The sequence below is a fragment of the Tupaia chinensis genome, unplaced genomic scaffold, assembly GCF_000334495.1.
Source record: "Tupaia chinensis unplaced genomic scaffold, TupChi_1.0 Scaffold000078_1, whole genome shotgun sequence".
Classification (NCBI taxonomy): Eukaryota; Metazoa; Chordata; class Mammalia; order Scandentia; family Tupaiidae; genus Tupaia; species Tupaia belangeri.
In genome coordinates this window covers 1649705-1671644 of record NW_006159539.1, presented here as the reverse complement: position 1 = coordinate 1671644, position 21940 = coordinate 1649705, and the positions used below count along the sequence as shown (strand labels likewise).

General features: G+C 50.9%; 1 protein-coding gene across 3 annotated transcripts in view; it reads right to left on the bottom strand.

Annotated features, from left to right (window-relative positions):
• Window positions 1-257: 257 nt before the first annotated feature.
• Window positions 258-21940, bottom strand: part of NRG4 (neuregulin 4) — a 53504-nt gene continuing 31821 nt past the window's right edge. For all 3 annotated transcript variants that reach the window (XM_027768937.1, XM_006142601.3, XM_027768940.1), the window contains 3 exons: window positions 11675-11824; window positions 8994-9073; window positions 258-840 (listed from right to left, as the gene is read on the bottom strand). In XM_027768937.1, coding sequence (XP_027624738.1) covers window positions 770-840; window positions 8994-9073; window positions 11675-11824 — 301 coding nt within the window. In that variant the 3' untranslated portion in view covers window positions 258-769. The remainder of the gene's footprint in view (window positions 841-8993; window positions 9074-11674; window positions 11825-21940) is intronic.

The following is a 21940-nucleotide window of genomic DNA, read 5'->3' as shown; positions in this document are numbered from 1 at the left end:
GCTTTTTAGCCTTGGGGTCACCCTTTTTAACCTTGCCACTGGCATCAGCCTTCTTGGCTTCGGGTTTCTTCTCCTTAGTATCCTGCTTTGCAGTTTGATCGCCTGCCATCATGCATAGTGGGAAAGAGCTCGAGACACTTTTTTTGAGATTTTTTTTGCTATAGGATGTATGTACTTGCCAGAGAGAGAGAGAAAGTGAGAAATCACCTCCTGGGGGCATGGCCACACCGCAGTGCCCTCTCCATTCTCCTCTCAGTATTTTGGGCACACACACACACACACGGGCCTGGTGTGAGTTTCAAACCTCCAGGTGTGGGACTCAAACTGCAGTCGTGCACACCGGAGTTCAGTGCATTAAGGAATATGTCGCCACCTGCTGGCACCCCTAGATGCTTTTCCAGACAAAATCATTCTGGGGCTGCAGTTTCCTTCGTGGAAGGCTGGGTGAGGGATGCGTTTCCATGCTGAGGGCGAGAGGTAGACCTGGGAAGGAGGGCCTAGAAGCGGGCAGACCCGGCGCAGGGAGGTCACGGGGACCCTGGAGGCCGGACAGCGAGAGTCACGGGTCTGTCACAGCTCGACGAGGCACGTGCAGACGTTTCGGAGTCTGAGAACGTTCTAGCTGATGTGCAGGAATCTGTAAGGCAGCTGCGTTTTTCTCGCTTCCTGGGCACATCAGATGCACCGTGGAAGCAGGTTCGAGGAGGAGACTCCCGAGTCAGGCCCAGATTCACACCGCCACAAACTCGGCGGCAGCGAAGACCCCGCGTCAGGACGTTAGAGGCGATGGGCTCGGTTTTCCGTGGTAGAAACTGCATATGAGTTGGTCTAATGACACCCCTGAAATAACGGAGAAGATACACGAGGCGTTAGTCACGGCGTCCCTGTTAAACAAGCCACACGAGCCACTGTGGGCACGGTGTGGTAAGGATTGCGCTAGCCGAGTCGTGTTTGCTGCTGCTCGCTCCCGCCGGGACACAAGCCCCAGGTCCAGCAACGCACGCTGTTCCAGAGGACACCGGCAGGGGCAGCTTCTGTCGAAGGTTTTGATACCAAGGTACATGAACACTTCTCAATAAAAGTATTCTCCATATTTAACATCCATGTTAAATACAAACGATCCCATTGAGAATGGTGAGACCCTTTTCTTTACATGTGAAAACCCTCAGGGGGCGTAGTGCATTCTAGTGGAGGTCTGAGACCAGAGTACAGACCGGGGTAACAACGTCCACCTGAGTGACAGCCGCAAGGCCCGGGCGAGAAGGGTCCCGGCTCGTGTCCCCCACAGACACATGGAGGAAAACACGCGGCGACTGCCTGACCCGCCTGTCAGCTCCGGAGAGCAGCCAGGCTTACGGTAAGCCCAGTGCCCAGGCGGGACGAGCTGTCTCCCACGTGGCACAAAGGTTTCTGCCCCTTTGCTTGTTCTCGGCCATCCCTTCCTGGCACGGACAGTCTTGTCCTTGAAGCAGAAGCCCTGTTCGCTCCCCGGAAGAAGCAGACCTTACTTGAATGGTGGCCTGGAGCTCCCTGGTCCGGAGCGTCCCTGCAGGGGCTGAACCCAGACCCGTGTTCTGAATGCACGGAGACCATTGCTGGTGAGAGCTCAAGGACCACGGCTGTCTGGGGCGAGAGTTCAGACCGTCCACGGTCGGAGCAGCAGCGGGGGTGGGACTTGGGAAACCAGGGAACTGCAAAGCAGCCGCCCACGCTCGGGGGGGGGGGGGGGGGGTGAACCAGCAGTTGGCATAATGGCTACGTCACTGGACTCCCATGTAGTCGACCGTGGTGTGAGACCCAGACCTGGTGGCTGAAACTCGTGCTGGGCGCCTGTGCGTGCGTGCCCAAAATCCCGACGGGACAATGTTGGAGAAGGGATTGCTGTGTGGCCATCCCACCGGGAGGTGATTTCTCACTTTATGTGTCAGTTTTGACATGCCTGTGACATGTGGGTCATTTCTGACATGCCTGGGGCATATGTCATTTTGACATGTTATTTCTGACGTCATTTTTGACAAATAATTTTTAACATGTCACTTGTGACATGTCATTTTTGAAACACTTTTGACATGTCATTTCTGACGTGTCATTTTAGACACACATATCGTTTATGACACGTCTTTTTTTGAGAGGTTTTCGCTATAGGGCGTGTGTGCTCGCCAGACAGAGACATAGAGACAGAAAGCGAGAAATCACCCCCCAGGGGGAATGGTCACGCCGCAATCCCTTCTCCTCCATTCTCCTCTTGGGATCTTGGGCACGCACGCACACGCGCCTGGCGTTAGTTTTAAGCCGCCCGGTCTGGGACGCGAACCACGGTCAACTACGTGGGAGTCCAGCGACATAGCCATTACACTAACTGCTGGTTCCCACACATGTCATTTTTGACATGTCATTTCATACACATCTGACATGTCATTTCATACACATATGGCCGACATGCATGTTATTTTTGACATCTCATTTCTGACACATTTTTGACCGGCATGTCATTTGTGACATGTAATTTTGACAAGCGTGTCATTTTAACATGTCATTTGCACACATGCCAGAAGTGACATGTGTGTCACATGTCAATGACATGTGTGTCAGAAATGTCGCACATCAAAAAAGGCACATGCATCACATGCTAAAACTGACATGCATGTCAAAAATTACGTGTCCAAAATTACGTGTTACATGACAGTTATGCGTGTCAAGTGTAAAATGACGTGTCAGAAATGACATACGTGTCATGTGTCAAAAATGACATGCATGTAAAAATGACATGTCAAAAATGACATGGATGTAAAAATGACATGCGTGTGACGTCAAAAATGACATATGTTAAAAATGACATATTTCAAAAATAACGTATGTCAAAATGACATGCGTGTCAAAAATGACATGTGCCACATGCCAAAAATGACATGCGTGCCAAAAACAACATGCATGTCAAAAATGACGGGTGTCATGTCAAAAATGACATGTCAAAAATGACGTGTGTGAGAAATGACATGTCAAAAATGACATGTGTGTTAGAATGGACACACGTCAAAAATGACATGCATGTTAGAAGTGACATATATGTTACAATGACATGCGTGTCACATGTCCAAAATGACACGTGTGTCAAAAACGACATATGTCAAAAAATGGCATGTGTGTCACATGTCAAAAAATGGCATGTGTGTCAAAAATGACATGCATGTTAGAAGTGACATATATGTTACAATGACATGCGTGTCACATGTCCAAAATGACACGTGTGTCAAAAACGACATATGTCAAAAAATGGCATGTGTGTCAAAAATGACATGCATGTCAAAAATGACATGTGTCACATGTCAAAAACGACATATATGTCAGAAATGACATGCGGGTCACATGTTAAAAATGACATGCATGCCAAAAATGACATGTGTGTCACATGTCAAAAATGACATGCGTGTTAAAAGTGACACATGTTAAAAATGACATGTGTGTCCAAAATGACATGCGTGTCACATGTCCAAAATGACATGCGTGTCAAAAACAGCATATGTCAAAAATGACATGCGTATCACATGTCAAAAATGGCATGTGTGTCAAAAATGGCATGCGTGTCAAAAATGGCATGTGTGTCACATGTCAAAAACGGCATGCATGTCAAAAATGACATGTGTTACATGTCAAAAACATATATGTCAAAAATGACATGTGTGTCACATGTCCAAAATGACATGCGTGTCAAAAACGACATGTCAAAAATGGCATGCGTGTCACATGTCAAAAATGGCATGCATGTCAAAAAGACGTGTCACATGTCAAAAACGACATATATGTCAGAAATGACATGCGGGTCACATGTTAAAAATGACATGTATGCCAAAAATGACATGTGTGTCACATGTCCAAAATGACATGCGTGTCACATGTCCAAAATGACATGCGTGTCACATGTCCAAAATGACATGCGTGTCACATGTCCAAAATGACATGCGTGTCACATGTCCAAAATGACATGCGTGTCACATGTCCAAAATGACATGCGTGTCAAAAACAGCATGTCAAAAATGACATGCGTATCACGTCAAAAATGCCATGTGTGTCAAAAATGACATGCATGTCAAAAAGGCATGTGTGTCACATGTCAAAAACGGCGTGCATGTCAAAAATGACATATATGTCAAAAATGACATGCGTGTCACATGTCAAAAATGACATGCATGTTAGAAATGACAAATGTGTCAAAAATGACTTGCGTGTCACGTCAAAAATGACATGTATGTTAGAAATGACACGTGTCAAAAATGACGTGTCACATGTCAAAAATGACATGTCATGTTAGAGATGACACGTCAAAAATGACATAATTCTCACATGTCCAAAATGACATGCATGTCAGAAATGACGCGTCATTATGTGTCACATGTCAAAAATGACTTGTGTCACGTCAAAATGACATCCATGTCAAAATTACATACGTGTCACATGGTGAAAATGGCATATGTGTCCAAAATAACGTGTTTCACATATAAAAAAATGACACGTCAAAATTGACATGTGTGTCATGTGTCAAAAATGACATGCCTGTCAAAGTGACATATATGTCAAAAGTAACATAAGTGTCACATGTCAAAATGACACGTTAAAAATGACATGTCAAATTGACATATCACAAATGACATTTCAAAAATGACATGCATGTGATGTGTCAAGCCTGACACATTTTGACCAGTGGGTCATTTGTGACACGTCATTTCCGTCATGCATGTTATTTCTGATGTGATTTCTGACATGCCTGTGGCATGTCATTTCTGACACGTGTGTCATTTCTAACATGCCCGTGACACGTGTCATTTTAGACAAGAGTGTCATTTTGGACCTTGACCTCTTCCTTGTGCGTGCAGTTGGTTGGTCCTTGAGCGTTTTGGCGTTCTGACCTCGAACTTTGACATTGGATCTTCTGACCTTGAACGCTTTTGCTTTTTAAGTCTGGGCCTTGAAAGTCTGAACTTGAACTTTGACCTTGTCGTCTTTGTCTTGACACCCATTCAAGCCTCAAAGTGTAGCATCTGACTGTGACCTTTCAACCTTAAACTTTGACCTGTTCAGATCTTGGCGTTCTCACCCTGACCATGGCCTTTCCCTCCCTGGACTGGACATCCCTGGCCGTGGCCTCCCCTTACTCCCCTTGCCCTCAGGCTCCCCCTGCTGCGGTGACGTCCCTTGCCCTCTCTTCCCTGGCCGTGCAGTTCACACCAACCCTGGGCCGTGCTGCGTAGGAAAGCTGCGTGCACGCTAGTCTCGAGGAGGAAGGACTGGGCTCAGAGTTGGGCTGCTCCCTTCTGCCAGTGCTTGCTCCACTGCCTCAGCCACCCACCCGCCCTCCAGCCTGCCCGGCACTGTTTTATTCCTCCTCCAAGAAGCGATTGCTTTTTGTGTCATGTGTCACCGTAACTTGAACCATGCAACCCGTGTAGTTCGGGCAGCGGCCTTGAATTGCCACTGGCATGGGCATTGCAGCCTTACCGTTATGGGTCTGTTTCTTCAAGGTATGGATTCTGCATGTGCTGCTAACAAACTATTTGAAATTTCTCAAGATCTTCATCTATAAGAGTGCTTCAAAAATTTCATGAAAATGTGGATGATGAACAAGTATGGATTTCACATTTTTGTTACGACGACAAACTTGGCTTTCAGTTCCTTTCACACACTTTTTGAAGTCCCCTTGTGTTCCTACTGGGCTTCCTCCAGTGGTGACAAGTCTTGCCTGATGGCTTTCACACAGGCGCTTGCTGCGGACAGTCCTGACCATCGCAGTGGTGTCTGCGCTGCACTGGCCAGCCGAGGTGCACCCCAGAACACAGGGCCCCCTGCGGCACAGGAGCTGCTGCGCCCACGTTCATCAGTCACATTTAGGAAAGGGTGGACGTTTTGATTTCTTTTACCTTGTTAGGGTCTCATTTTCTGCCTTTGTAAAATTAAAGGAATGCCACAGGGTCACTCTTTAGTACTCTCCTTGACCTGTGGCAGATTAAAACTGCTCTTACTGGGACCAGCAGTTAGTGTGATGGCTATGTCGCTGGACTCCCATGTAGTCGACCACGGTTCGCGTCTCGGACCCAGTGGCTTAAACTCACGCCGGGCGCATGTGCGTGCGTGCCCAAGATCCCGAGAGTATAACCGAGGAGAAGGGATTTGGTGTGGCCATCCCCCTGGGGGGGGGGGGATTTCTCACTTTCTGTCTCTGTCTCTGGCGAGCACACGCACCCTATAGCATAAACCTCTCCCCCCGCCCAAAAAAAGAGTTCCTCACACAGGGAAACCCAGCTCTCTGTTCGTGAGATGGAGCGCTGAGAGCAGACCACCTGGCACCTCCAAACGTCCAGCCCTGCTCAGCACAGGACAGGGCTGCCCGCTCCCCATCCCATGCTCACCCCTGCTGGGCCCACCGCCTGCTGTCTCTGTCACCTGTGTCACCTGCAGCTGAAAGCCCACTGACCTTGCCAAAATGATGCCAACTAGAAGGTGTGGCCGGCAGCCATGCCAGCTAGAAGTGGGTGGCAAAAACATGGCAGAAGGGGAAGGACTGAGCACCCTGTGGCCAGTGGGCTGTTCAGGGTAGGGGCGGAAATCCCCTCTAGCCAGCGGGCCCTGAGGCTGTCCCTCACTCGTCTTTGAGAGCCAGACTTACCTGGGCTCGAGTCTTGGCTCCGCCACCTTCCGGGGGGTGGAAGGCAAAGGCTTTGGCCTTGCTGAGGCTTTTCTCCTGACACAGCGATACCCCTGCCCCCAGAACAGCTCCTCAGACCCCCAAGAGTCACCCTTCTGCAATACCCACCACAGCGCCTGGCACTTACAGGCGGGTGACGTGTGGGAAGACACGACACTGCGTTCCTTCTGTTCGTGGCGTGACCGCAGTGGGGCGGCGCGGGAGGACAGTGTGCCCGGCTCTGGCTGCGGCTTCGCCCGAGGGAGAAGTTGGGGAGGGGGTACTGCTATTTCGAGGTGCGCAAGGCAGCTGAAAAACTGCAATCGGGCTGTTTGTGTGGTAGCAGGAGGACTTCCTTAGTGAAGAAGGGTCATTAACAATTAAAATATGTGGGAGGCCGGAATGTGGCGTGGTGGTTAAGGCACTGGACACTCCCACATGGCCGATCATGGTTTGAGTCCTGGACCTGGTGGCTTGCTTTCTCCCTTTCCCTCTTCCTCTGTGTGTCTCTCTGGTCAAATTAAAATGAATAAAAATTAATTAAAAATATCTTTTGGAGAGGATTTTTGCTATAGGGCGCATGCAGCTGCCAGAGAGACAGACAGAAAGTGAGAAGGGGGGGATGGCCACGCTGCCAACTCTCCTCCATTCTCCTCTCGGGATCTTGGGCACGCGCACACACGCGTGCCCAGCATGGTTTAATTCACTGGGTCCAGGACTCAAAACTGCGGCAGACCACATAGGAGTCCAGCAACATAGCCATTACACTAACTGCTGGTCCCAGTAAATAAAAATTTAAATATGCGGCTTCATGTTACCGTCTCCACAACGTGAATATGCACTAGCGCTAGGCAGCTCCCGGCCTCTGTGATCTGAGGCTTTTCATGGCACGTCTTGTCACATGTAGTAAAAGCTGTGCCCTGGGTTGGTTCGTTTTTGCAGTTTTGCTAGAGAAGGGAGAGGAGGAGAGAGATCACCCGCCCGGAGGGGTGGCCACGCCATAATCCTTCCTCCATTCTCCTGGGACCTTGGGCACACACACGCATGTCTTACTGTGAAGCCACCAAGGCCAGGACTCGGGCTGCCGCCTAACCTCCACGAGGCCTGCTGCCCCCACCCTTCTGGCCACGCGGGCACTGACAGGAGCAGTGTCTCTGACGGCCCTCCTGGAAGTCAATCTCCACCCCGGCTACAAGCACAGTGTTGAGACTGGTTTGGTTTAGATTGTAGCTATAGGGCATGTGTGCTCACTGGAGAGTCGGACAGAGAGCGAGAAACCGTCCCCCCGGGGGGATGGCCGTGCTGCAATCCATTCTCCTCCCGGGATCTTGGTCACGTGCATACACATGCCCCGCGTGAGTTTTAAGCCACCAGTCAACTGTGGAAATCCAGTGACATAACCATTATGCCACCTGCTGGTCCCTTGAGACAGTTTTAAAAGTTACTTGTCGGGACCAGCAGTTGGCGTAATGACTATGTCGCTGGACGCCCACGTAGTCGACCATGGCTCAAGTCCTGGACCTGGTGGTTTAAACTCATGCCGGGCACATGTATGTGCATACCCAAGGTCCTAAGAGGAGAAGGGATTGCGTCGTGGCCATCCCCCTGGGGGATGATTTCTCGCTGTCTCTCTCTGGTGAGTGCATGTGCCCTGTAGCAAAAACCTCTCAAAAAAAACAAGACAAAACAAAAAAGTTACTTGTCTACCAGCTTCCCAAGGGTTTGCGTGTGCTTACAGGCAGAGCTCCCATCCCGTGTCAGCCTCAGCGCCCGAGAGTGAGCAGTCCCGCCCGCCTGTACCATCGGAGCTCACATGGATGTCGTGTGGAGGTGATATTGTTTCACAAGAGAATGGTTTGTAGCATACTGCTAAGAAACTCACCTTCATGAGAAAGAGCGTAGAGATACATTGCACAAAATCCATTAAGAAAAAGCGTTGCCAGAGGGCACATGTACTCGAGACAGAGCCAGTGGGAGAGGAGGGGGGCGAGCAGCCGACAGCAAGCGAGCGAGCACGCGTACCAGCAGGGCTGCCAGGCCGCAGGCCTTCCACCTCCGTTTCCCCGATTGGTCAGGATTGGGGCACGCGTACACATGAGTCCAGTGTGTTTTTCAAGACACCAGGGCTGGGATTTGAACCATGGTCAGTGATGTGGGATGCAGCTTCCATGTAGTGCCTAACCACTGTGCCACAGGGCCAGCCCAAGGGGAAATTCTTAGGGTCGCCCTTTCCAGGATGTTTGGGACTCAAACTCTGTACGTGTCACGACGCAGCTCCCCGAGGGCTGTGGGCCCGCGCCTCGCTGAGTGTCCTTACCATGGTGGGCACCGGTGCCGCTCGGCTCCGCCAGGCTGGTGTGGTACCGGACTGAGCTGGCCCTCGGAACCTGGCCTTTCCTGACAGTGGAGGAAGGAGAGACAGCACACAGAGACAGGTGAGCAGAAAAGCATGTCAGAGGGACCAGCAGTTAGCGTCATGGCTATGTCGCTGGACTCCCACGTAGTCGACCACGGTTCACATCCCGGACCCAGTGGCTTAAACTCACTCCGGGCACGTGTGTGTGCGTGCCCAAGATCCCGAGAGGAGAATGGAGGAGAAGGGATTACGGCGTGACCATCCCCCCCGGGGGGTGATTTCTCGCTTTCTGTCTCTCGGTCTGTCTCTGTCTCTGTCTGGCAAAAACCTCTCAAAAAAAAGGAAAGGAAAGCATGTCAGAGCCAGACGGTTCAGCCTGAGCACTTGGCAGGTCACTTTCTTTCCACGGCTACCTGGACGGTGCTGAAACTGAGCCCCGTGATTCGAAATCCTCCGGTGCAGGTAGGTCGCGTGTGGGGACCTTGGTGCCACTTAGTCTTATCTTTACGGCAGTAAGGCTGTGACATCTTGTGCCCTTTTTAAGAAGGGTAGTTCCTATTATTAGTTGGGACCCACGTGTGACAGAAGGTGGCTTGAGTCAACTTTTCCCTCTGATGGCTTTTTTAAAAATCTGCTACAGGGCGCAGGTACTAGTCAGAGCGGGTTGAGAGGGACAGTGAGGAAGCACCCACTTTCAGTGGGGGCACACTGCAGTCCCTTCTCCCTTCTGCTCTTGGGACTTGGGGCATGTGTGTACACACACACATACACACACACACACACATACACACCTGCTGTGTGTTTCAAGCCACCTAGTCTGGGACCAGAACCATGGAGTCAGTCAGGTGGGTTCCAGCATATTACCCACCACGCCACCAGCTGGTCCCTGATGTCATTTTTTAAAGTTATTTTGGAGTGACCAGCAGGTGGCGTGGTGGTTAAGGTGCTGGACACTCCCACATGGCCAACCACGGTTTGAGTCCTAGACCCGGTGGCTTGCTTTCTCACTTTCCTTCTCTGTGTGTCTCTGGTCAAATTTAAATAAAAATTAATATTTTTTTAAAAGTCATTTTGGGGGGACCAGCAGGTGGCGGGATGGTTAAGGTGCTGGACACTCCCACATGGCCGGCTATGGTTCGAGTCCCATATCTGGCGGCTTGCTTTCTCACTTATCCTCTGCTCGCTCTTTCTGTCTTTCTCTGGTCAAACTAAAATAAATGAATAAATAAAATTGAATAAATAATTATTTTTTAAAAAGTCATTTTGGACCTTTTAAAGGTTGTAGTTATTAGTATTTTTGGTCACCTGATCATTTCCAATATAGGTTATATTATAATGTATGTGGTTACGGCAGATTTTTTTAACTACCTTATGAACTGCCTTAAGAGTGTGGATTGTACACTTGCTTTGTTTTTTCCTTGGTACGTCAGTACTCAGAGTATCAGCTTACGGTCATGAAAACGAATTCAAACCCACTGTTACAAGAGCAAAGAGCGGATGGGAGAACCCCTCCCCCGCCATGGGGCATGGTCACGCCACGGTCCTGTCTCCTCCGTCCGTCGCAGCAGGATTTGAGTGCACACGTGCCTGGCGTGTGTTTCAGGCCCCCAGGGCTGGCCATCTGGGGGTCACGGCACACAATGCACGGTGCGTAACCGAGCTGGGAGGACAGCTCCAACACCACGTCTTTCAGCAGAGCCCAGTCTAATGTCATGTCGCTCAGAAATGAGGCCTTTACAAGATTCTCTTCTACCTGTTCGTTCCTTTCTTAGGGTGCGAGCTTCGTAAGCTCACTCGCATCTCTGACTTTGTCACAGTGAGGTGCACATTAGGTGATGAGAGCTATGTCAGATAATTCCTGCGCCTAATAAAACTGTCTTAAAAATTGAAGGTCAGAACTAACGGATGAAAGTAATCTGTGCACGTCACTGCTTCGGGGTGGGGGGGTTCTTTCCGTCTCTCCCGAGTTACTTGGTCTCCTCAAATCAATGGCCTGCTTGTCTCTCCAGACCGATTTAAATCTCCGAGCTGGGGGGGCCAGCAGGTGGCGTGGTGCTTAGCCAGCGCCCTTGACCGGCGCCGGACTCCCATGTGGCGGACCGTGGTTCGAATCCTGAACCTGGTGGCTCGCTTTCTCACTTGCCCTGTCTCATTTTGTCCCTCGCTGGTCAAATTTTAAAAGTGAATAAAGTTAAATAAAAATAATTCTTAAAATAACAACATCTCTGGGCGAGGGTGTGTGTTTCTTCCACTGCTGCATTCTAAGCTGAGCAGATGTCTACCCATGGCAGAGCTGGCCCTGGACACAGCACGCTCGGGACTACGGCACCGCCTAAGTGACTTCTTTCCTTTCGCATTAAAAACGCCCTTTAAGTAGACCTAGCCCGGGAGGTGCTCTGGCGTGATGCTTCCAGTGGCTGCAGGTCTGCCTTGGCAATTCAGAGGAGTCCAAGAAGCAGTGGGCTGGCGGTAAGCAGCCATGAGGACCGCTTAAGATCCTCGCAGAAATCAGTCACTAACGTAACAGTGAAAACTGCATCAGACAGTTCGAAATACAAAACGCCTAGCCCAGGAGGGCACGTTACCTCATGGGATACCTACGTTCTTTTGCCTTTTCAAAAGCGTGTTTCTGTTTGGGTTACCTGCGCAGGAAGTAGAAGGCGCCAACCGTCAGCGTCACCAGGAGGACCGCCAGCGCCACGAGAGCCGCAGACAGCTGGCCTCTCATCTCGAGGCCGGAGCTCGGGAGGAACGCCTCCTCGCAGCGCGCGCCCGTGTAGTTCTCCACGCACCTGCAGGGCAGACGTTCGGACCAGGAATGACACCCGCCCGCCCTCAGCAAGCTGGGAAGCGGGCCTCCCCCAGTAATGAAGAAAAGGGGAGACCAGCGTTCACACTGCGAACCTGGAACAGATGGGCCCTCCTGTCATGTCCACGGAGCGACAGCCACGGGAACGTAAGTGACAGCAGGTCACGCCGTCCCCTCTTGGCCAGCGCCTTTGCCAGCTTTCTAACTGCTTAGAAACTCCAGAGAAATTGCATTAAGTCCTCATATCCTAGAATTGTCCATACTTAGGCCAGATTCATCTAAGATGTACTGAGGGGCCAGCGGTGGCGTGGGGCTTAAGGTGCCGGACTCCCACATGGCTGACCACGGTTTGAGTCCTGGACCTGGTGGCCTGCTTTCTCACTTTGTTTTTGTCTCTCTCTGGTCAAATTTTAAAATAATGGTAATAAATTGGGACCAGCAGATCACATGGTGGTTACACCGCTGGACTCCCACAGGGCTGACCGTGGTTCAAGTCCTGGACCTGGTGGCTTCAAACTCTTGCCGGGCGGATGTGTACCCAGAATCCTGAGAAAAGAACATGGACAGGGGGGCTGTGGGGTGGCTGTACCTCCTCTCAGCAAGGTGATCTCTCACTGTCTGTCTCTCTCACCCCCAGCCATCACTCCCTACCAAAAAAACTCGCTAAGGAAATTTACAAAAATCAATGGTGGCCAAAAAATTTAAAAATTTAAAATGCTTTAAAAAATAAATAATAAAATGTATTTTGATTCATCTGCTACAGATATGAGGACCAAAATGCATTTCTCCTTAAAATGGCTCTATTTATTAATGAGCCATTCCCCTCCCCACTGTCACCCTGCCTCCCTCAGCAAAGGTGTCACAGCTGTGTGAGTCACGCCACGTGTTTCTACCCTCTGTGAGCACACGCGTCATCTTGGGCCACTATCATACTGCGCCACTATGGGTGCTTTACCATCCTTACTACCGGGGATTAGTTCCCATTTGCCAAGCAGACACTTTAAAGCCGGTGGCTTCCAGCTCTCCGAGGAAACGATGAGGCACTGGGCTCTTCGTATCACCCCCGAGCCCCTTTCCCTGTGAACGTGTCCGAAGGATCTGGGAATGCACGGGCTGGCCTACGTGGACAGGGACGGCACTGCCCACACCAAGTGCGTGGTTTTGTAGTTGCGCTGAAAATAAAGAGTATTTTAATATGAACGAAGGTTGCTTATAAAATAACCCCAGAAGTCACAGGAACAATTAGCAGTAATTCCGTGGAGAAAACCGTGTGTGTGCACGTGTGTGTGCACGCGCGTGTGCACATTTAAACTCGTGTTACCGAAAACAGCAAGGTCGATTCTACTCACTGGCCCTCCCTTTTCTAGCTTAGCAGAGGATTCAGGAATTCTCTGTTTGTCCCACCCTGAACTGGTCAGGGTGCAGGTCCAGCGTGGCCCATGGCCCGGGGGGCCGATTCCCAGCTCCGACAGCTGCCGTGGGGACAGATGAGGCACAAAAAAAGCCAGTCAGGGCAGAGCGCCTGAGGACCCCGGGGGCCGGCCTTGGGCACACGTGGGAAGGGGTCTGTGAGCGCCCGGCGGGGTTTCAGCCAGGTGGCCCCGCAGACCTCGCCCACGACAGCCACAGCACGGACAGCAAGGAAAGGCGCGGTGGTGCAGGGCGAGATGGAGCACGCTCGGGCACTCGGGAAAGGCTGATGGCCCGGGGTCTAAACACCAGAGGCCGCCCTCACAGTGTAAGGGGCACGGCCCGAGGGGAGAGGTGGGGGGGGAGACCCCCCCCCCCCCCCCTGCTCCACTTCCTTCTTCCCAAAAGGGAGGACACACACAGATTGGTGCCAAAACCCGGGATCTGGACAACGCAGCTTCCGGACGACCCCTGCGTCCTATCTCACGCCCGTCTCGGCTACCTGGGAGAGGGTTTGTCTCCGCACCGACTCCTCCAGGTCTGGTTGGCTCCCCTCTCAGTGCCTACGACCTGCCAAGCCCAACCCCGAGCTTCCAGCTAAGATTCAGGAAAAGAGGAGTACCAAGGAAAGAGAAACCAGGTCAGCCTCGGGAGTCCTAGCACCTGGGGTGACATCAGAGCATTAGCCAACGATGCTCAGGAGATGCTGAAAGAATAAAATAAAGAACAAAAAAAGGAAAAAGAAAAAAAGACGACCTCGTCCCTGAGCACGCACACTGGCTGGTCTCCGGTGAACACTTTCTGGGAAGAAACACCCCCTGAACCCAGTCTCAGGGCCGGCGGTGGGCGTGCAGCCGGGACAGTGCTCCTAACGCACGGCCAGTGGGAAGGTCCTGGGCCCGTGTCCCGAGGTCTCCCTGCACGGGTCAGAAAATCACGCACGCCCAGGATCCTGCTGGCTAAGGCTGGGGTCGGGTGGTGGCGGGAAGATCCCAGTGGAGGTGCCCGTTTCCCTGTCTCTCATGGAGAAAATAAGTAAATAAACTTAGTCAACAAAGGCTGCTTAGCTCATCAGAGCGCCAAGGCCCAATTTCATGCCTAGCTAATCTTCGTAATGTGGTCTTTTCTGCGTATTAAAAACAACAGGTGGGACCAGCAGTTGGTGTAATGGCCATGTCGCTGGACTCCCATGTAGTCGACCACGGTTCAAGTCCCGGACCCGTCGGCTTAAACTCACACCAGGCGCGTGTGTGTGCGTGCCCAAGATCCCGAGATGAGAATGGAGGAGAAGGGATTGCGGCGTGGCCATCTCCCCTGGGGGGTGATTTCTCGCTTTCTGTCTCTCTCTGTCTTTCTGGCTAGCACATGCACCCTATAGCAAAAACCTCTAAAAAAAAAAAAAAAAAAAAAAACAGGTGACACGAGTCTTTATGCTCCCTATCTTGCCCGTCCCAAGAAAATGAGGAGGAAATCTAAAATGGCTCTGAAAACAAGGTCTATTCGATTTTCAAAAAGACTAGAAGATAAAGTAAAACTACAAACCAAAAGTACCAATGTATTTTTCATAGTCTGTCATGTGTCAGGTCGTCGGGGAAAGCACGGTATATTTTTCTACGTGACTTCCCCGACGACCCGGTGTATACGTGTGCGTGTGGTGTGTGTGTGTTCAGAGATAAAGCTGGCGTAGAGGACTTCCTCAATCCTCTCAGTCAATGTGAACCCCTATTTAAGGACAGGGATCGTGGTGGGGCAGGCCTGCCCGAGAGCTGCCCCCCTTCCTCTCACACGATGTCTGCGCTCGTGGTCAAGAGCAGGGTAAGCAAGCTGGCTTCGAGGAGTGTACGCCGCCGGGTGGAGGTGGGCATGCTGCAGCCCCTTGTCCTCTATTCTCTGGGGACTTGGGGCACGCACGCACACGCACACACGCGCACATCTGGCATGATTTTCAAGCCGCCGGGTCCAGGACTTCAACGGCACAGCTGGCCACGTGGAATCTAGTACCTTAACCCCACGCCACCTGCCGGCCCTCATTTGTTAGACTTTAAAAACATGTTCTCTACCTGCTAGTATTATGATTACTATGAGCAGCATTGTTGTTTTAGCTCCAATACTTGACGCCATTCCCGCTGGGAAGGAGAATGCCTCTCTGACATTTAGACCGGTGACATTGTCGATCACCATACTGACTTGACACGTGTCTGTTTCATAAACCTGAAGCTCTAAGTTCTCCGTGTCTGAAATTCAGGAAGGCCTTTACCTTCGCCTCTGCGAGCGACTAAGAGTAAGTTACAGGATAAAGACCCTTAAACTAAAGGAATTCTTAAGCAAGTGTCCAAATCGCCTCTGACTTTTTTTTTTGCCTTCCCAATAGGATTTTTTTTTTTTTTTTTTTTGGGGCTATAGGGCGCGTGCGCTCACCAGACAGAGAGAGAGAGACAGAAAGCGAGAAATCAACCCCCAGGGGGGATGGTCACGCCGCAATCCCTTCTCCTCCATTCTCCTCTCGGGATCTTGGGCACACACGCACACGCGCCCCGGCGTGAGTTGGGATCTTGGGCAAACACGCACACGCCCCCCGCCGTGAGTTTCAAGCCACCGGGTCCGGGATGCGAACCGCGGTCAACTACGTGGGAGTCCAGCAACATAGCCATTACGCTAACTGCTGGTTCCCCCCAATAGGACCTTAACTATGGAAAAAACCACCACCACAGTCCCACCGCATAGGCAGGGCTTTGTCCCCAGGACCACACGGCACCCCAGAACCCCCGTACACCGTGGCTCGGAACCCGCGTCTGACCCAGTACATGCTCCTGTGGTGGAAAGCCCCCCTCAGCGACCTGCTACCCCTGCCTCAGGGTAAATGCTGAGCTGAGCCGACTGTTCTAGAGGTCTGCAGTACTTGTGCTTTGAGAGATTTGTGTTAGGGTGCGTGTGCTTGCCAGAGAGACAGAGACAGGAAGCAAGAAATCACCTCCCGGTGGGCCTGGGGGGAGGGTGGCCACACCGCAATCCCTTCTCCTCCATTCTCCTCTTGAGACTTTGGGCATGCGTGCACACACGCGTAGCGTGTTTTCCAAGGCACTGGTCTGGGATTCGAACTGTGGTCAACCATGTAGGAGTCCAGAGCCTTCAGCACTCCTCCATCTGCTGGTCTCAAATTTGTATTACTTTTTAATTCTTATTTTTAACAAATATTTTCAGTTCATGGTCGGTTGGTTCTGCAGATGGAGGACCCCCCTGTGTGGGGAGGGCCTAACAGTGAAATGTCAGGGCTTTTTATTGCTAAGAGTACTCTGGGGGATGGGAGTAAACCTCAAAATGTTTGTCTTTCCTCTTACCCAAACAGCGGACAGAAATATTGTAACAGTAAGGCACTTACAGGGACCTCTCGCAATTCCTCGAGACTTCTCAGCGTCCTCACTGTCCATAACACGTTTTAAATTTCGGGTTAATACTAATCTGAAAGCTTGTGGAACAGGTAGGTGGGGTCTCCCAGAAGGGAAGTCCACACATTCATTTTGGTGTCACGGACCGTAAAGATACGCTGTCCGGAGCCATTAGGTCTCTGCCATTCCCACGGTACCTGTTTTCATCTGATGCTTGCAGAGGCCCTGCTCCCGCTTCAGGCCAGGGTGTGTGCTCTCAGCCAAAACGCTCAGTCCCGGAGCTTCATGGAAAAGGGACGGCCAGGTACTGCCATCTTCAGATTCTCCAAAGAAGATCCCTCGGGGGGCCGGCAGCTGTGCGCTGGTTAAAGCCGGCCTCCCACATGGCCGACCATGGTTCCAGTCCCGGACCTGGCGGCTTGCTTTCTCCTTACCCTTTCTCTCTCTCTCCTCTGTCTCTCTCTGGTCAAATTAAGAAATAACAACAGCAAGTGGAATTAACTAAATAAATAATTCTTTTTAAAAAAGATTCTTCGGTACATGATTCTGAAATGACAGTGGCTTCACTTAAAGAAAACTGGGTTAAGTCAGGATCCCAGGACTCCTCGTGGTCCAGAAGCAGACAGCTTCATGAGCAGACTGGGGACCCAAGACACAGGCACACAATGAACGAACTGCGGAGGGGACTCCATCGTGCATCGTTGTTCAAAATGTCGTTACTATTTAAATTCTCTCTTTTTTTTTTCTTCTATGGAGTGCATGTGCTCACCCAAGAGAGACAGAGAGTGAGTGGGAAAGTAAGCAGTCACTCCCCGGGGGAAGGCCACACCACAGTCCCTCGTCCTCCATCCTCTTCTCAGGACTTTGGGCACGCACAGGCACCTGGTGTGTTCTTCAGGCCACCAGGTCTGGGACTCGAACTACACAGTCTCGGGATTTGGGGCACACACACACCCTGGTGTGTTTCTCAAGCTACCAGATCCGGGACTTGAACTGCACAGTCGGCCATGTGGGATCCAACAGCTTAAATGCCACGCCACCTGCTGGTCCTCTTTCTTCTAATGCTTTCTACATACCACAAAAATGTAGTCAGCACTTTTATAAGCTAAAGCACAATTTTTTAAAAACCTGATTTTTACAAACTATTCACTGACCCCCGAATTCAGGAACTCTGTACTAACAGCACTGTAGTCATCTGCATCTGCCTAATAACATTATGTTACTGAACGTGTGCTTGGGGCAGGCCCAAAGCCTACTGGTTAAGAGAGGTGGGTTCCCATGGGTGACTGCAGTTCAAATCCCAAGCCCCACAGCTTGATAAAAAGACAGGTGTGTGTGCCCAAAATCCCGACAGGAGGGAGGAATGGGGCAGAAGGGATTGGGGTGTGGCTCTCCTGAGAAATGTATATTTTACTAAAGCCGAAGGGAACCAAACTTAAAAACCCTGCAAATCGTAATGTAATTCAGTGAACTAGTGCGGCAAGGTGAATATGTACGAGTCTCTGCCTTTCTTACAGACCTGACCGGAAGACAGGCTCCAGTCTCGATAGAAACTAACCGGTAAAATAACCACGAATTAACTTCAAAAGCACGTAAAACCTCTGTAAGAGAAACGTTCGAACATAGCAACGTGGATGATGGTGAGACCGAGGTGCCAGCTAACATGCACCCGAGGGGCACGCTCACACCACGCTCTGCGGGCGCGGGGCACGCTCACACCACGCTCTGCGGGCGCGGGGCACGCTCACAGTAGCTGGCAGGAATTCTGATACCTGCGCACAGGAGTTAGGCAAGACCTGCCGAGGCTGCCAACGCCCGCCCTTCGACCCAGCCAAGTTCCCGGAATTCACTCGCGCCCCGTCAGGCAGCAGACATGAAAGGTGATTCATTGTGACATTGTTTGCAGTGACGAAACGTAAGGCACAGCCCCGTGTCCGACAGGGTTAAACACACCACAGAGTCGGCATGAGATGCAATACCACACGGCCCTAATAAAGCACTCGGAACCCCTAAGGACAGACTCTAAAATGTACTGGAAAGTGAGAAAAAAACCAGGGCCAAAGGGCCAGCCCGTGGCCTGGTGGTTAAGGGGGCTGGGTCCCACACGGCTGACCTTGTGGCTCACGTGGGGATCAGGTGGCTTGAGAACATGCCAGGCAAGTGTGGGTGTGTGCCCGGAACCCTGAAAGGAGGGAGAGCTGGAGAAGGGATTGAGGCATGACCACTCTCATGGAGGGTGCTATCTCACATTTCTCGCTCTGTCCCATTATCTCTGTCTCTCTCCAGTGAGCGCATGTGCCCTCTGGCAACATTTTAAAAAGAAAGGAAGAAAACTAGTGCGGAAAATGATGCGGTAAGGGGGTGGATTGCACGGGCCGGCCGGGAGGTGGGGAGAGTAAGGCTCCTGAGGAGGTCAACGGACTTCACAACAACTCCCGAAGGCGCGGCCGGAAAAGGGATGTATGTACTGCAGGGCGGGGGTCCGCAGTTTTGGTTAAGGAGAACTCGGCTACGGACCACGGTCTATTTAAAAAAAGAAAACAAATCCTGACTTTTCCCATCAATAGTTGTAGGACCGTGAGGAGTCGAACCTGAGCCTGCAGATAAAATGGTGAACAGCCAGGCTCTGGACTGCACCCCGGGGAGGGCTGACGTGAGGAGAGGGCTCCGGGTATGTATTTGGACTGTCCGTGGAAGAAGCTATTTTGTTTCCCCAAATTCATGTTCCCCTTCCTCTAAGCACTGGGACTCACTAGAAATGGCTACTCCGGGGTACAGGTAACCGCGGCCCCGTGCATACAGCCCTGCAGGTCTGCGCGCACCACCTCTTACATCCTGAGAGCTGTTCAGACAGCCCTTCGCGACCTCCTGCCAAGCAGCCTTCAGGCTGCCATCACCGGGCTCCCGTAACTCTGGTAGCACTCCCAAGGTGCTGATGTGCCCAACACCCAGAGATGACGTGGGTTCTGAGCAGTCAAAACCGTCGGAGGCACGTGAACGCCCCGAGCACGCACTTGACGCCACACAGGAAGCGTGTCGGAGTGCTCACGGCCCAGCCCGGCGTCCCGGCCCAGCCGCGGGGGCTCGGCCTCTAAGGCTCCCGCCCCAGAGGAGGGCTGGGTTATTCCCAAGCCAACCTAAAGGCTAGACATGGTGGTGTGCACCTGTCATCGCAGAAACTCAGGGAGGCTGAGGCAGGAGGGACGCAAGTTCGAGGTCAGCCTCGTTCTCAAAGTATCTTCACAACTTGGCTTAAGAGAGTGAGACCCGGGTACGGGGAACGCCTGCAGTCTCACTAGATGGCGAAGACAAGAGACGATGGCAAGGCTCTTTCACAACAATTAGTGAGTAAATAATAAGAATGCATATAGGTGACCAGCTGGACTCCCACGTGGTCGACTGTGGTTCAAGTCCCAGACCTGGCACCTTAAAACTCACACTGGGCATATGTGCGTGCACGCCCAAAGTGCCAAGAGGAGAGTGGTAGAGAAGGGATTGTGGCATGGCCTTCCCCCCGGGGGTGATTTCTCACTTTCTCTGTCTCTTTCTCTCTGCCACTCCAGCGAGTGCATATACCATATAACCAAAAATCTCTCTCTTAAAAAAAAAATTAATATGTGTGTGTGCGTGTATCTATACATATAGATATATACTTAGGTGTTCTAAAGTTCTCAAAGTATCTCTCTACCAAGGAATTTCAGACACTTAACACTGACCTGAACATCACCGTGGCTATCGGGGCAGTTCTGAATGTCCATGAGCTTCGGAAGAACTGGTAAATACTGAACTGGTAAGGAGACGTTCTCCAATCACAGCACGCGTCACAGAGAGGGCCAGCCTCGACGAGGTTGGCTCTTACACAACCCCATCCAATGTGCTTTTGTGTTGCAACAGTTCACACATTTCACAAGTGACCAAGTTGCTTAGAATGGGAAGTATCGTCCAAATGCCATGTCTGAAAGCACAAGAGGTCTAAGCTGAATGGAGACCGGTCACGCTGCTCTGTCCCATGGGGTGGACTCTGTGTACGGGGGTAGACCAGATGATGGGAAGGAGCCAACCAGTGAGAACAGCTGATCTGAGTGAAGCATCAGGTGGATGTCCCTTCTGCAATCAGCCAAAGTCAACTGGAAGGACATAATGGGAGGTCTACAGATGGGACCAGAAAGGTCCTGGGGAGGAGACAAAAGATGTGGCTTTCTCCCAGAAGGAGCTGGACAAGACCCTGCACCGGCTCCTCGGTTAGAAGAGCCCAAGTCCTGCTCTGACTCCAGGCAGCATGATGTTTGGGACTGACGGGGGGAATGTGCTCTTCCTGCTCCTGTCATTCCTTTCTGTAGCTGTAACTTTCTATCCAGTGTCAGCTGAGCTTTGCTAATGGGCTGCTTTTAACATTCCCTGTCCCATAGCCTCATGGTGACAAAGGCTCTCAGCTATGGCTACTATAAATGATGCTGCCATTACTGCCTTCATTCTTGAGAAACATTTTTGGACGATACAGAGTTCTGGGTTCCGAGTTTCTCCTCTCAGCTCTTTAAATCTCTACTTCCATTATCTTTCGGTGTCCATGGTTTCCAGGGAGAAATCAGCCGCCACTCGCGGTACTGTTCTCCCGTATGAACCGCCGCACTCTCTGGCTGCTTTCAGGATTTTTCCCTTCATCTCCCCCAACACACACACACACACACACACACACACACACACACACACACACAATTTGACTCTGATGTGCCTAAGTTTGCTTGGCATTTGCTTAGCATAAATCTGCAAACCTGTCTTCCACGGAATTGGAAATTTTAAGGATATCATTTCTTTAAGTATTGTTCTTTCTGTCACATTTATCTTTCCTCCTCCTGGGTTTCTAATTCCAAGTATGTTGATTGCTTGCTTGATTAACTTGCTATTGGGCACAAGTACGAGAGAGAGAGAGAGAGAGAAAGAGACAGACAGAGGAAAAGTGAAAAAGTAAGCCACCAGATCTGGGACTCGAACTATAGTCAGCCATGTGGGAATCTAGTGCCTTAACCACCATGCCACCTGCTGGCCCCTATATGTTAATCTTTTAATATTATTTGGCAGGTCACTGATTTTTTTAATTTGTTTTCTCCATATAAATATAATTTCTACTGATCTCTCTTTAAGCTCACCTATCCTCTCTTTCCAATCTGCTATGAAGCACAGCTAGAAAAATTTTAAATTCAGACGCTGTTTTTTAGTTCTAAAATTTCCATTTTATTCTTTTCCATATTTCCTATTTCTCTGTTGACAATTCTTACTAATTCATCGATTATAAGCATATCTTC